Consider the following 15665-nt stretch of genomic DNA (forward strand, 5'->3'; position numbering starts at 1 on the left):
AAATTTTTTACTTTTTCAATCTTGCAGTTTTAAAATTTTTAAGTTTTTCATTTTTGATTATTAAATTTCTCGGTGTCTCAACTTTTCAATTTTTCGATTATTTAATTTTTCAGTTCCTCAAATTTTCGAATTTTGCGTTTTTTCCTCTCTCTATTTTTTTACAATTTTTCAATTTTTCTATTTTCTATTTCCCAAAGTCTTAAACTTTTCGATGTTTCATTGTTATAATTTTAGTTCTTCTTGTGATTTATCATTCCTTTCAATTTTTTTCGATTTGCATATACAGGGTGACAAAAAAATTAATGAATGCGTCAATTTATTTTATTGATTTCATCAGGAATTACAGAACCGAATGCTTTGAAATCTTGGAGATGTTTTAAAGTTATCATAAGCATAGTAAATTTTTATCTAAATGTATTTGCTCTTCCCCCCTAAAAAATTGATGACGTCACTCTAAAATTTTTGCTGAATAAATCCTATCTAAACTGTACAAAATACGATGAGTCTGTACTTGTGATTTATCACTCTATCGATATTTTTTGGATTTGCATATACAGGGTGAGTCAAAAAAATTAATGAATGCGTAAATTTATTTTATTGATTTACTCAGGAACTATAAAACCGAATTCTTTGAAATTGATTTTATAACACAATTTTTGATTTATTTATTTCCTTTATTTTTTGTTATTTCTTTCGATTTCCAATTCTTTATTTATTCAATTTTTCAAATTTTCAGGCTTTCATTTTTCAATTCCACGTTTAAAATTTTTCAGTTTGCTGTTTTTTGGATTTCCAATTTTCCAATTTTTCAGTTTCTTTAATTTTCAATATTTTGATTTTACAATACTTACATATTTCTTTTTTTTTTCAATTTTTAGTCTTTCGATTTTTCGAATTTTTATTTCTTCAAATTTTCATGTTGGATTTTCACTTTTGACATTTTTCAAGTTTTCATCATAAACTTTTTCGTTTTTTTATTTTTGATTTTTCAATTTTACAGTTTCTTGATTTCTAAATTTTTCAAGTTTTCGATTTGAAATTTTTTAATTCTGCAATTTTTTGATATTACAGTTTCTCATTTTTCGATTTTTCACATTCTCGGTTTTTAATTTTTGTCATTTTCAATTTTTCGTTTCCTCAATTTTTCAAGTTCTCGATTTTATTTTTCATTTTCTCGATTTTATGTCACAACTTTACATTTTTTCAATTCCTTTATTTTTTGTTGTTGCTTTCGATTTTTCAATTTTTCGTTTCTTCAATTTTTCGAATTTTCAGTTTCAATTTTTCGTTTCCACAATTTTTCATGTTCCCGATTTTTATTTTTCAATGTGGCGAATTTTTAATTTTTATCTTCTCGATTTATATCACAATTGTCCGTTTTTTCATTTCCTTTATTTTCTGTGTTTTTTTTTTCGATTTTACAATTTTTCATTTTCCCGATTTTTTCATTTTCACTTTTTCGATTTTATATCACAATTTTCTTTTTCTTAATTTCCTTTATTTTTTGTTGTTTCTTTCGATTTTACAATTTTTCCTTTATTAAATTTTTCAAATTTTCAGGGTTTTAGCAATTTTTGTTCAAATTTTCGACTTTGATTTTCACTTTGTACATTTTTCAAGTTTTTATTATACACTTTTTCGTTTTTTACTTTTGATTTTTCACTTTTACAATTTGCCGACTTTCAAATTTTCCAATTTTTCAATATTACAATTTCTCATTTTTCAACTCCCAGATTTTTATTTTGCTTTTTCCTGATTTTTTATTTTTCATTTTCTCGATTTTATATCACAATTTTTTGTTTTTTCATTTTCTTAATTTTTGTTGTTTCTTTCGATTTTACAATTTTTAAATTTTTCAGTTTGCAGTTTTTGGGTTTCGACCCTTTTTTTACTTTTTGGATTTTCAATTTTTCCTTAAACTTTAGATTTCTCAAATTGTCGACAGTTTTATACTTCGATTTCCTATTTTTTTTTTCAACTTTTCGATGTTTTAATTTTTCTTTTTTAAAATTTTTCAATTTTTTTTTTATTTCTTGATTTATCGAATTCAGAAGTTTGGATGTTTTGATTGTTCAAATTTTATATTTATCAATTTCTCATTTTTTTTTATTTCTCGATGTTTCGATTTTTGGATTTCTCGGTTTTTCGATTTTTAAGTTTTAGATTTTCGAATTTTTCTTTTTTGATTCTTTTTTGTTTGGATTTCTCCAGTTTCCAATTTTGCGATATTTCAATTGTTCAATGTTTTAAGTTTTAAATTTTTCGATTTCTGGATTTTTTGATTTTCCAGTTCTTCAGTATTTCTATTTTACAATTTTTCAAATTTTGACGTTGCTAAATTTTCAGTTTTCCGATTTTTCGGTTAATATATATATTTTTTTTATTTTCCCGTTTCTCGAATTCGCAGTTTCGATTTTTCAGTTCTTTAATTCATCAGTTTTTCGTTTTTTAAACTTTACATTTTTATCTAAAAATTGCGAAAAAATTCAGGGAAGTAGATCTCGACATGCTGATTCAAAAAATATACCATGTTGATGGTCACGGAGCAACATTTTCGAAAGAGTCGATATGAAATGCAAATTTTTGAAAATTTCTAAAAATTTCGATATTTAAATCGTCGATTCCGCAAAATTTTTGTATTTTTCGATTTTTCAATTTTTTGAGAACTCGATTTATCGAAATTGGGATGTTTCGATATTTTGATTGTCTCAGTTTTTGAATTTTTCGATGTTTTGATTTATCGGTTTTTCGTTTTTTTAATAATTAAGTAATTGGCGCCGTCTATCAAGTATTCTAGAAATAAAAATGTAACTAGCGCCATCTATCGAGTGTTCTGCAATTACCCAGTAGAAAATTATATAGAGTGCTCTAGATTTTCCAAATAAAAAATGCATTTTACGGCTTGTATGTGAAACAGTTAACAGTTTTAATGGTCCGGTCCGATAATATACCAAGTTATAAGCGGAAAATTGACGTTTTTAATAATATATTAAATTGTGGTTGCTAAGTGCTCCTCTAAGGTCATATTGTGTTCTGGAGCTATTCAAACTGTACTACAGAAAATGCTCGTCTTCATCCTGCCTTTGGTCGCATCTCTTAACATCATCTCTGTGAATCCTACATTTTTTCCCAGTAAGTTAACATTTGAAACATCCAAGATATCGAAATATTGTTCGTTTTTCAAAAAAATTGGGAGACCTAGAAATAATATGCCACCTTCCTGAAGATCCAGGACCATGTCAAGCGCTTAGTATCCGGTGGAGCTACGACTCCCGGCGGAAGGATTGCTACAAGTTTAAATATGGGGGATGTCATGGTAACGAAAATAATTTCGTGGCATACAGACCCTGCATGTACAAATGTTATGGTGTTGGTGGTGTTGGGAATGGAAGGGTTACAAATGATGTTGTTGAGAATGGTACCGTGCATCCAGGCGTGAATATACCTGATTTTGTTGAAAATGGTCGCACGAAGGGCAGCAGGAATAGGCTAAAAAACTTGACGTGGAGTTTAGGAAGGCACCGCCAGTGGTAGATGAAGATCAATAAAAAAGTATAGTGTGTTGTTTCTTCAAGGGTTTGAAGATGATCGGCTTTTATAAATATATTTTTTGGGATTTTAATATTTAATAAATGCATATACAAAAATAACCGCGCTTGTTTTACACACTTTTGTCGCTTGGGGAAATTTTTTCGAAAATAAAATACCAAGGGTTAGTTCTTGAGATTCTTCAAATTCTTTCAAAAATGAACAACCAGGAAGGATCAAAATTCATAACGTGATAATTCAACACGATAGTACGGCTATTTCTAAAATTATTACGGAAGATTTGGGACTTTCAGTTAAAGCAAAGAGGTAAAGTTGTTGATAGTTCAAAACCTAGGCCAATAAAAATAGTTTGTAAAAATGTGGACGTAAAAACTTAAAACATTAAGAAATCAACTTGAGGAAAAGAAATCGAAGGGTGAAAAAATTTAACATTGAAATACATAATACACACAAATACAAGTTATACCGTCGACTCAAATTTAATCAATATTTACTTTCATAATGTTGGTGGTTTTAGAACCCAATTAAATATTCTCCATAAAAGTGTTAGCAATAAACATTATGATGTAATAATATTCATTGAAACTTGGCTTAACAATGATTTTATGGATTATGAATTAGGATTACGAAATTATTCTATTTTTAGAGTTGATCGGAACAATAACTTTATACATAAATCTGTAGCAGTTCATCGAAGACTTTAGGAAAATAAAATATTAAGGGTGAATGAAGAATTTGAAACTTCAAAATTGTTTGAAATACAATCCTTTCAAATACAAATCACTAGAAACCCGCAGGTCTTTGATTCATTTTTTCCAAAAATAAAACCTTAAGTCAGGTCAGAGATTCTTTCAAATTTTCGAAAAAAACACCAGGCATTCTAAACACTCTTGAAATTCGTTGTAAACAAAACGTCTATAACACCCGGTATTCTTAAATTCTTCGAAATATAGACACTTTCAAATTATTTTGAACAAATATATTATCAAATTTAACTTTGTGAATTTTTTTATGATGATTGGATATCTTTCTAGTGAATTTTTCCATATAAAAATTTTGTGATAACGTCATCAACCTTTTGACAAAGACACGTATGTCAGTTTGAGTAGGTGCAGTATAATACTTTTAGATTTCTCGATTTTTCTACTTTAGACGTTTCAATTTTTCAGTACTTCAATTCTGGCCATTTTCAATTTTTCCGTTCTTCAAATTTTCGGTTTCTCCATTTTTTTATTTTTCGATGTTTCAATTTTCCGATGTTTCAATGATACAATTTCTCAATTTTTATCCTCTTCAATTTTACTATTTCTAAATATTTCGATTTTTCAATTTTTGAATTTTTCAAATTTTGATGTTTCTATATTTTCAGTTTTCCGATTTCTGAAGTAATCTTTTTTTTTATTTTCCCATTTCTTCCCAAAGTTTCGATTTTTCACTTCTTCAATTCTTCAATTTTTTTATTTTTCAGGTTTTTGTTGTTTAAATTTTTCAATTTCTCAGGATTTTGATTTTTCGATTTTTCGATTTTATAAAGTTACGATTTTTCGACTTCTGGATTTCCCATTTTCAGTTTTTCGTTTTTTAAACTTTGAAAAATGACCGGTTCTTTCCCAGTCCGCAAAGTTGGTGGTATTCCCAAAAAAAGACCAAAATTAACGTAGCGACAACACTTTTGTCGCTTAGGGAATTTTTTACGAAAATCAAACACCACGGACACTCAAGATTCGTTAAAATTTGTTCAAAACAAGACACCACTTCGGAGCCCCTGTGATTCTTTATTTTCTTTCGAAAATAAAACTCCAATAGTAAGTTTTTCAGATTCTTTCAAAAATGAATAACCGGGAAGGGTCAAAATTCTTCAAATTTTTTTGAATTAAAATGCTTTCAAACATAAATCACTAGAAAGCACCAGGATTATTTATAATTCTTTCAAAAACGAAACACCAGGTACTTGATTCTAATTTTCAACAAAATTTTCGAAATTTCACTAAATACATTTTTTTGTAGATTTCTGGCCGCAGAAGTCATATCCGCTTTCATTTCTTCGATAACTCCAATGGTTCTTCCAGAATCGTCCTTTGAAACATTCAAAAATATGCAACATACCCCAATTTTCGACCCATTTTAAACAAAATTTTCGAAATTTCACAAAACGCTTTTTCTTCTTGATTTCGGGCTGCAGAAGTCATATCCGCTTTCATTTCTTCGCTAACTCCAATGGCTCTTCCAGAATCGTCCTTTGAAACATTCAAAAATATGCAAAATACCCCAATTTTCGACCAAATTTCAACAAAATTTTCGAAATTTCACAAAACACTTTTTTTTATAGATTTCGGGCCGCAGAAGTCATATCCGCTTTCATTTCTTCGATAACTCCAATAGTTCTTCCAGAATCGTCCTTTGAAATATTCAAAAATATGCAATATACCCCAACTTTCGACCAATTTTCAACAAAATTTTCGAAATTTCACTAAATACATTTTCTTGTAGATCTCGGACCGCAGAATTCATATCCGCTTTCATTTCTTCGATAACTCCAATGGTTCTTCCAGAATCGTCCTTTGAAATATTAAAAAATATGCAAAATACCCCAATTTTCGACCAATTTTCAACAAAATTTTCGAAATTTCACAAAACACTTTTTCTTATAGATTTCGGGCCGCAGAAGTCATATCCGCTTTCATTTCCTCGATAACTCCAATGGTTCTTCCAAAATCGTCCTTTGAAACATTCAAAAATATGCAAAATACCCCAATTTTCGACCAAATTTCAACAAAATTTTCGAAATTTCACAAAACACTTTTTCTTATAGATTTCGGGCCGCAGAAGTCATATCCGCTTTTATTTCTTCGATAACTCCAATAGTTCTTCCAGAATCGTCCTTTGAAATATTCAAAAATATGCAATATACCCCAACTTTCGACCAATTTTCAACAAAATTTTCGAAATTTCACTAAATACATTTTCTTGTAGATCTCGGACCGCAGAATTCATATCCGCTTTCATTTCTTCGATAACTCCAATGGTTCTTCCAGAATCGTCCTTTGAAATATTAAAAAATATGCAAAATATCCCAATTTTCGACCAATTTTCAACAAAATTTTCGAAATTTCACAAAACACTTTTTCTTATAGATTTCGGGCCGCAGAAGTCATATCCGCTTTCATTTCTTCGATAACTCCAATGGTTCTTCCAGAATCGTCCTATGAAATATTCAAAAATATGCAAAATACTCCAATTTTCGACCAATTTTCAACAAAATTTTCGAAATTTCACAAAATACTTTTTTTTGTATATTTCGGACCGCAGAAGTCATATCCGCTTTCATTCTTCGATAACTCCAATGGTTTTTCCAAACTGTCCTTTGAAACATTCAAAAATATGCAAAATAGCCCCAATTTTCCACCAATTTTAAACAAAATTTTCGAAATTTCACAAAATACTTTTTCTTATAGATTTCGGGCCGCAGAAGTCATATCCGCTTTCATTTCTTCGATAACTCCAATGGTTCTTCCAGAATCGTCCTTTGAAACATTCAAAAATATGCATATTACCCCAATTCTCGAACAATTTTCAAAAATATTTTCGAAATTTCACAAAATACTTTTTCTTGTAGATTTCGGACCGCAGAAGTCATATCCGCTTTCATTTCTTCGATAACTCCAATGGTTCTTCCAGAATCGTCCTTTGAAATATTCAAAAATATACAAAATTTTCGACCAATTTTCGACCAATTTTCAACAAAATTTTCGAAATTTCACAAAACACATTTTCTTATAGATTTCGGACCGCAGAAGTCATATCCGCTTTCATTTCTTCGATAACTCTAATGGTTCTTCCAGAATCGTCCTTTGAAACATTCAAAAATATGCAAAATACCCCAATTTTCGACCAATTTTCAACAAAATTTTCGAAATTTTACAAAACACTTTTTCTTATAGATTTCGGGCCGCAGAAGTCATATCCGCTTTCATTTCTTCGATAACTCCAATGTTTCTTCCAGAATCGTCCTTTGAAACATACAAAAATATGCAAAATACCCCAATTTTCGACCTATTTTCAACAAAATTTTCGAAATTTTACAAAATACTTTTTCTTGTAGATTTCGGGCCGCAGAAGTCATATCCGCTTTCATTTCTTCGATAACTCTAATGGTTCTTCCAGAATCGTCCTTTGAAACATTCAAAAATATGCAAAATACCCCAATTTTCGACCTATTTTCAACAAAATTTTCGTAATTTTACAAAATACTTTTTCTTGTAGATTTCGGGCCCCAGAAGACATATCCGCTTTCATTTCTTCGATAACCCCAATGGTTCTTCCAGAATCGTCCTATGAAACATTCAAAAATATGCATAATACCCCAATTCTCGAACAATTTTCAACAATATTTTCGAAATTTCACAAAACACTTTTTCTTATAGATTTCGGGCCGCAGAAGTCATATCCGCTTTCATTTCTTCGATAACTCCAATGGTTCTTCCAGAATCGTCCTTTGAAACAATCAAAAATATGCAAAATACCACAAGTTTCGACCAATTTTTAACAAAATTTTCGATATTTCACAAAATACTTATATAATATATGAAAGCGCTTGTGTTACGCATCGTTGTCATTTACGGAAATATTTACAGAAATCGAGTGTCAAAGGTTTTCAAGAAAGTTTTAAATTTGTTATCTCCACTCTGTCTGCACATTTAACACAAGGCAACTATTGAACATTAGGTAATATTATTGCATTAGTTCGAAACTTTTTCTCAAAGTGGTCATAATTAGTATTACAATGGTACCATCATCAGAACTAAATGATAAACAGGAATTTAGCTTATAAAATTTATTAAAGCTAATACACTTATTAACCGAAGTACGAAACTTAATAATTAAGGAACCAAACATGGTATACAAAAGTGAATTGAGGACATCTAACATTACTAAAAAGGTAATTCGCGCCATCAATCAAATGTTTTACAAACACCCAGTAAAAAATTGTATAGAGTGCTTTCAAGATTTTCCAGATAAAAAATGCATTTGTTGATGGAAATTCCGGTTTACGGCTTGTATATGAAACAGCTACTGATTTTTATGGTCAGTTCCGATAAGACACCAAGTTATAAGCGACAAAATTGAGATTTTTAATATTCTATTGAGTAGTCGTTGCTAAGTGCTCCTTTAAAGTCATAGTGTGTTCTGAAGTTATTCAAAGTGTAGTAGTGAAAATGCTCGTCGTCATCCTGCTCTTGGTCGCATCTCTTAAGATCACCTCTGTGGATCCTACACATCCTCCCAGCAACTTAATGCATTATTTCTCAAAAAGACAACACCCAGAAATAATATGCAACCTTGATGGGGATCCAGGACCATGCCAAATTCTTCGTATCCGGTGGAGCTACGACTCCTGGCTGAAGGATTGCTACAAGTTTAAATATGGGGGATGTTATGGAAACGAAAATAATTTCCCCTCATACGAACTGTGCATGCGCAACTGTCAGGGTGTTGGCATTGTTGAGAATAGTGATAACCAGCCAGGAGGGGTTACAAAAGATGTTGTTGAAAATGGTGAGGAGCAACCAAGCGTGAATATAGATGATGTTGTTGAAAATGGTAGCGAGCAGTCAGAAGTGCATATAGATGATGTTGCTAAAAATGGAAGCGCGCAACCAGAAGTGAATCCAGATGATGTTGAAAATGGTAGCGAGCAGCTAGAAACGACTACAAATAATGTTGTTGAAAATGGTAGCGAACAGCCAGAATTGAATACAAATGATGTTGCTGAAAATGGAAGCGCGCAACCAGAAGTGAATCCAGATGATGTTGAAAATGGTAGCGAGCAGCTAGAAACGACTACAAATAATGTTGTTGAAAATGGTAGCGAGCAGCTAGAAACGACTACAAATAATGTTGTTGAAAATGGTAGCGAACAGCCAGAATTGAATACAAATGATGTTGCTGAAAATGGAAGCGCGCAACCAGAAGTGAATCCAGATGATGTTGAAAATGGTAGCGAGCAGCTAGAAACGACTACAAATAATGTTGTTGAAAATGGTAGCGAACAGCCAGAATTGAATACAAATGATGTTGTTGAAAATGAAAGCGAGCAGCCAGAAATGACTACAGATAATGTTCTTGAAAATGGTAGCGAGCAGCCAGAAGTGAATACAGATCATGCTGTTGTAAATGGTAGCGAACAAAGCAGACCGAGTTGGACACAGCTGCTGCGGGATATCGCAAGCAGATAGTTCAATTGATCTTGAAGATGAACACACTATTTATTATTAATAGTGTGTTCTTTCTTCAGTGGTTTGAAGGCGGCAGATGATCGGCTTTTAAAAATAAATTTTTGGGATTTTAATATTTAATAAATGCATATACAAAAATAACCGCGCTTATTTTACACACTTTTGTCACTTAGGAAATTTTTTACGAACATCAAACACCACGGACACTCAAGATTCTTTAAAATTTTTCCAAAAACAGAACACCACGGGTCGGTTCTTCAGATTCTTCAAATTCTTTCAAAAATGAACAAAGAGGAAGGGTCAAAATTGTTTTACTTATAATTCTTTCAAAAACGAAACACCAGGTACTTGATTCATTTTTTTTTCCAAAAATTAAACATGACAATTCAGCTTAGGTCAGAGATCCTTCCAACTTTTTGAAAAAAACACCAGGCACTCCCGACACTCTTTCAAATTCTTCAAAACATAAAAAACACTTTCAAATTCTTTCGAACGAATTGCGTTAAAATTCATTCGCATGGATATCTTTCTAGTGAGTTTTTCCATATAAAAATTTTTTGATGACGTAATCAACATTTTAACTAAGACACGTATGTCAATTTGAGTAAGTGCAGTATAAGTCTATTAATAACAGTACTGGACCCTCAAATTTTTTATTATATGGCGTTCTCGATGCTGAATTGAAGTCCTAGTGTAGTTATCCTGGGATTTATTGAAACTGTACTACAGAAAATCCGGGGCGTCGTACCAGTAAGTTAACATTCCAGACACCTGACCTATCGCAATTTTCTTCGTTTCTCAGAGTACAAAGACCCTGTGGAAGTACGCCACCTTCCTGAGGAACCAGGACCATGCAGAGCACTTGAGACCCGGTGGAGCTACGACCCTATAGGGACAAGTGCCGTAAATTTAAAAAAATAAATACATGCGCTGGTATTAGTGTTTGTGGAAATTTTTACAGAAACCAAACACTAAGATTTCAATTCCTTTCAAGAAAACACTAATGTTTACAGAAATGAAGAATTCAGTGTTGTAGTGTTAGAAAAGCTTGTTGGAAGTTAGAAAACAATTATTCATAAATAAAAGAGATCAAACTATAGAAAAATAGAAGTTTTTTAGAGTCCAGGATTTTACAACGAGGTTAAATAAAAGCCAACGTTTTACGGTTTTATTGAAATAATAACAACTCTTAAATGAAAACGCCGTGTCGAATATCACTCACAAACCCATAGTAATATCGAAAACACGTCACACAAAGTTATTGTCCAATTGGTCATAAAGTTTATGATATATTTAATGCAAAAATGTTATTCAAATTTCACTGTTCACTGAAATTATTAGAATTCGAAAATGGTAAGCACCTTCAGAAACTCTATCTTTAAACACTTTTCTGAGTTTACACTTGGTTAATTCGGATTGAAAGTCATGAATAATACACAATTATTAGCGGTAGAACGTACAGCACGCAAAACGTAGAAAAAACTGTAATATCTATGGAAAAATACAATGTCCCTATTGGCAATTGTGTACGTTAACGGATAATACGTTGTACGGAACGTAATTTCGCTAATTGTCTAATATGTTACATGGGAGCAACGTTACCACGTTTTTTTTTAAGAATGAGAAACTTTCCCGGGGTTCCCAACAGTCCTTCTTTACAAAAGGTGAAACCTTTTCAAGGGGCACAAGTGTCTTTTTTTAAGAGTATGAATCTTCTCGGAGCCAGAAATTGTTTTTTTAAAGAATGTGAAATTTTCTGAGGGCACCAATTGTTTTTTTTTCAGAATGTGAAATCTTCCCAGGAATCTCAATTGTCTTGTTTTAAAGAATATGGAACCTTCTTCTTTTTAAGAATGTGGAACTTCCTCAGAAGCACCAACTGTTTTTGTTTTTTTTTCTTCTTCTTCTTAAGGAAATGAAACCTTCTGGGGGCACCAACGGATTTTTTTTTTGAGAATGTGAAATCTTCCGAGAGATCCAAACTGTTCTTTTCTAAAGAAAGTGAAACTTTCTCAGGAACCCCAGCTGCTTTTTTTGGAAATATGAAACCTTCCCGGGGATCTCAACTGTCCTTTTTTAAAGAAAATTAAACCTTCTCAGGGGTCCCAAGTGACTTTTTTTTTAATATGCAACCCAAACTGTCTTTTTTTTAAAGAATGTGAATTTTTCTCGAGGATTCCGAATCTTTTTTTTTAAAGGAGGTGGAACCTTCCCAGGGCCTCCAACTCTTTTTTTTTTAAGAATGTGAAACTCCCCAAATGTCCTCTTTTTAAGAATGTGGAACCTTCTCAGAGGCACCAACTGTTTTTTTTCTACTTCTAAAGGAAGTGAAATTTTCTGGGGGCACCGACTGTTTTTTTTTTTAGAATGTGAAATCTTCCGAGGAGCACAACTGTTCTTTTCTAAAGAAAATGAAACTTTCTCAGGAACCCCAGCTGCTTTTTTTTGAAAATATGAAACCTTCCCGGGGATCTCAACTGTCCTTTTTTAAAGAAAATTAAACCTGCTCAGGGGTCCCAACTGACTTTTTTTTTTAATATGCAACCCAAATTGTCTTTTTTTTTAAAGAATGTGAATTTTTCTCGAGGATTCCAAATTTTTTTTTTAGAGGAGGTGGAACCTTCTCAGAGCCTCCAACTCTTTTTTTTTAAGAACGTTAAACTCCCCAAATTTCTTCTTTTTAAGAATGTGAGACCTTCTCGAAGGCACCAACTGTTTATTTTTGAGAATGTGAAATTTTCTCAGGAACCCCAACTGCTTTTTTGAGAATATGAAATCTTCCCGGGGATCTCAACTGTCCTCTTTTAAAGAAAATTAAACCTTCTCAGGGGGCCCAAGTGACTTTTTTTAGGAATATACAACCTTCTCGGGGGAACAAACTGTTTTTTTTTCAAAATGTGAAATTTTCCCAGGAATCTCAACCGTCCTTCTTGAAAAAAGATGAAAACTTCAAAGGAAGCCCAAGTGTCTTTTTTGTAAAAGAATATGGAAACTTCTCAGGGCCTCCAACTCTTTTGTTAAAGAATGTGAAACCTTCTAGGAGGCACCAACTGTTTTTTTTTCTTAAGCAGGTGAAACGTTCTGAAGGCACCAACTGTTTATTTTTAAGAATGTGAAATCTTCCCGGGGATCCCTACAGTTCTTTTTTAACGAAAGTAAAACTTACTCAAAAACTCCAACTGCTTTTTTGAGAGTATGAAATCCTCCCGGGGATCTCAACTGTCGTTTTTTGAAGAAAATTAAACCTTATCAGGGGACCCAAGTGACTTTTTTTAGGATTATACAACCTTCTCGGGAGCACAAATTTTCTTTTTTTAAAGTAATGTGAAACCTTCAAAGGGCACCAATTTTTTTTTTTTTCAGAATGTGAAATCTTCCCAGGGATCTCAATTGTCCTTTTTTAAAGAAGATGAAACCTTCTCAGGAGGCCCAAGTGACTTTTTCTAGGATTATACAACCTTCTCGGGAGCACAAATTTTCTTTTTTTATAGTAATGTGAAACCTTCAGAGGGCACCAATTTTTTTTTTTCAGAATGTGAAATCTTACCAGGGATCTCAATTGTCTTTTTTAAAGAAGATGAAACCTTCTCAGGGGGTCCAAGTGTCGTTTTTTTAAGAATATGGAACCTTCTCAGGGACTCCAACTCTATTTTTAAAGAATGTGAAACTTCCCAAATGTCTTCTTTTTACGAATGTGAAACCTTCTCGGAGGCACCAACTGATTTTTTTTTTTTTTTTTTGAGAATGTGAAATCTTCCCGGGGATCTCAACTGTCCTTTTTTAAAGAAAATTAAACCTTCTCAGGGGGCCCAAGTGACTTTTTTTAGGAATGTACAACCTTCTTTAGGGCACAAATTCTCTTTTTTTTAAAGTAATGTGAAACCTTCTGAGAGCACCAATTTTTTTCAGAATGTGAAATCTTCCCAGGGATCTCAACTGTCCTTTTTAAAGAAGATGAAACCTTCTCAGGGCGTCCAAGTGTCTTTTTTTTAAAGAATATGGAACTTTCTCAGGGCCTCCAACTCTTTTTTTAAAAAATGCGAAACTCCCCAAATGTCTTCTTTTTAAGAATGTGAAACCTTCTCGGAGGCACCAACTGTTTTTTTTTTTTGAGAATGTAAAATCTTCCCGGGGATCTCAACTGTTGTTTTTTAAAGAAAATTAAACCTTCTCAGGGGGCCCAAGTGACTTTTTTCAGGAATATACAATCTTCTTCAGAGCGCAAATTCTCTTTTTTTAAGTAATGTGAAACTTTCTGAGAGCACCATTTTTTTTTCAGAATGTGAAATCTTCCCAGGGATCTCAACTGTCCTTTTTTAAAAAAGATGAAACCTTCTCAGGGGGCCCAAGTGTCTTTTTTTTAAGAATATGGAACCTTCTCAGGGCCTCCAACTCTTTTTTTAAAGAATGCGAAACTCCCCAAATGTCTTCTTTTTAAAAATGTGAAACCTTCTCGGAGGCACCAAATGTTTTTTTTTGAGAATGTGAAATCTTCCCAGGGATCTCAACTGTCCTTTTTTAAAGAAAATTAAACCTTCTCAGGGGGCCCAAGTGACTTTTTTTAGGAATATACAATCTTCTTCAGGGCACAAATTCTCTTTTTTTAAAGTAATGTGAAACCTTCTGAGAGCACCAATTTTTTTTCAGAATGTGAAATCTTCCCAGAGATCTCAACTGTCCTTTTTAAAGAAGATGAATCCCTCTCAGGGGGTCCAGGTGTCTTTTTTTTAAAGAATATGGAACTTTCTCAGGGCCTCCAACTCTTTTTTCAAAAAATGCGAAACTCCCCAAATGTCTTCTTTTTAAGAATGTGAAACCTTCTTGGAGGCACCAACTGTTTTTTTTTTTTTTGAGAATGTGATATCTTCCCGGGAATCTCAACCGTCCTTTTTTAAAAAAAATTAAACATTCTCAGGAGGCCCATGTGACTTTTTTTAGGAATATACAACCTTCTTTAAGGCACAAATTTTCTTTTTTTAAAGCAATGTGAAACCTTCTGAGGGCACCAACTGTTTTTTTTTTCAAAATGTGAAATCTTCCCAGGGATCTCAATTTTCCTTTTTTAAAGAAGATGAAACATTCTCAGGGGGCCCAAGCGTCTTTTTTTTAAAGAATATGGAACTTTCTCAGGGCCTCCAACTCTTTTTTTAAAGAATGTGAAACTCCCCAAATGTCTTCTTTTTAAGAATGTGAAACCTTCTCGGAGGCATCAACTGTTTTTTTTTTGAGAATGTGAAATCTTCCCGGGGATCTCAACTGTCCTTTTTTAAAGAAAATTAAACCTTCTCAGGGGGCTCAAGTGACTTTTTTTAGGAATATCCAACCTTCTTTAGGGCACAATTTTTCTTTTTTTAGAGTAATGTAAAACCTTCTGAGAGCACCAATTTTTTTTCAGAATGTGAAATCTTCCCAGGGATCTCAACTGTCCTTTTTTAAAGAAGATGAAACCTTCACGGGAGTGCCAATTGTATTTTTTTTAAAGGAGGTAAAACCTTCTCAAGGGCTCCAACTCTTTTTTTAAAGAATGTGAAACTCCCCAAATGTCTTCTTTTTAAGAATGTGAAACCTTCTCAGAGGCACCAACTGTTTTTTTTTGAGGATGTGAAATCTTCCCGGGGATCTCAACTGTCCTTTTTTAAAGAAAATTAAACCTTCTCAGGGGGCTCAAGTGACTTTTTTTAGGAATATACAATCTTCTTTAGGGCACAAATTTTCTTTTTTTAAAGTAATGTGAAACCTTCTGAGAGCACCAATTTTTTTCAGAATGTGAAATCTTCCCAGGGATCTCAACTGTCCTTTTTAAAGAAGATGAAACCTTCACGGGAGTGCCAATTGTATTTTTTTTAAAGGAGGTAAAACCTTCTCAGGGCCTCCAACTCT

General features: G+C 32.4%; 2 protein-coding genes across 2 annotated transcripts; both read left to right on the forward strand.

Annotated features, from left to right (window-relative positions):
- Window positions 1-3062: 3062 nt before the first annotated feature.
- On the forward strand, window positions 3063-3534 carry LOC135126039 (kunitz/BPTI-like toxin). Its single transcript, XM_064051828.1, has 2 exons — window positions 3063-3132; window positions 3203-3534. Exons 1-2 carry the CDS (start codon window positions 3063-3065, stop codon window positions 3532-3534), a joined length of 402 nt encoding a protein of 133 aa, XP_063907898.1.
- A 5231-nt stretch (window positions 3535-8765) lies between these two features.
- Window positions 8766-9785, forward strand: LOC135126040 (enolase-phosphatase E1-like). Its single transcript, XM_064051829.1, has one exon. It carries the CDS (start codon window positions 8766-8768, stop codon window positions 9783-9785), a length of 1020 nt encoding a protein of 339 aa, XP_063907899.1.
- Window positions 9786-15665: the final 5880 nt, after the last annotated feature.

This window comes from Zophobas morio, unplaced genomic scaffold (assembly GCF_036711695.1).
Source record: "Zophobas morio isolate AGI-343-1 ecotype UQ-CSIRO unplaced genomic scaffold, CSIRO_AGI_Zmor_V1 ptg000010l, whole genome shotgun sequence".
Lineage (NCBI taxonomy): Eukaryota > Metazoa > Arthropoda > Insecta > Coleoptera > Tenebrionidae > Zophobas > Zophobas morio.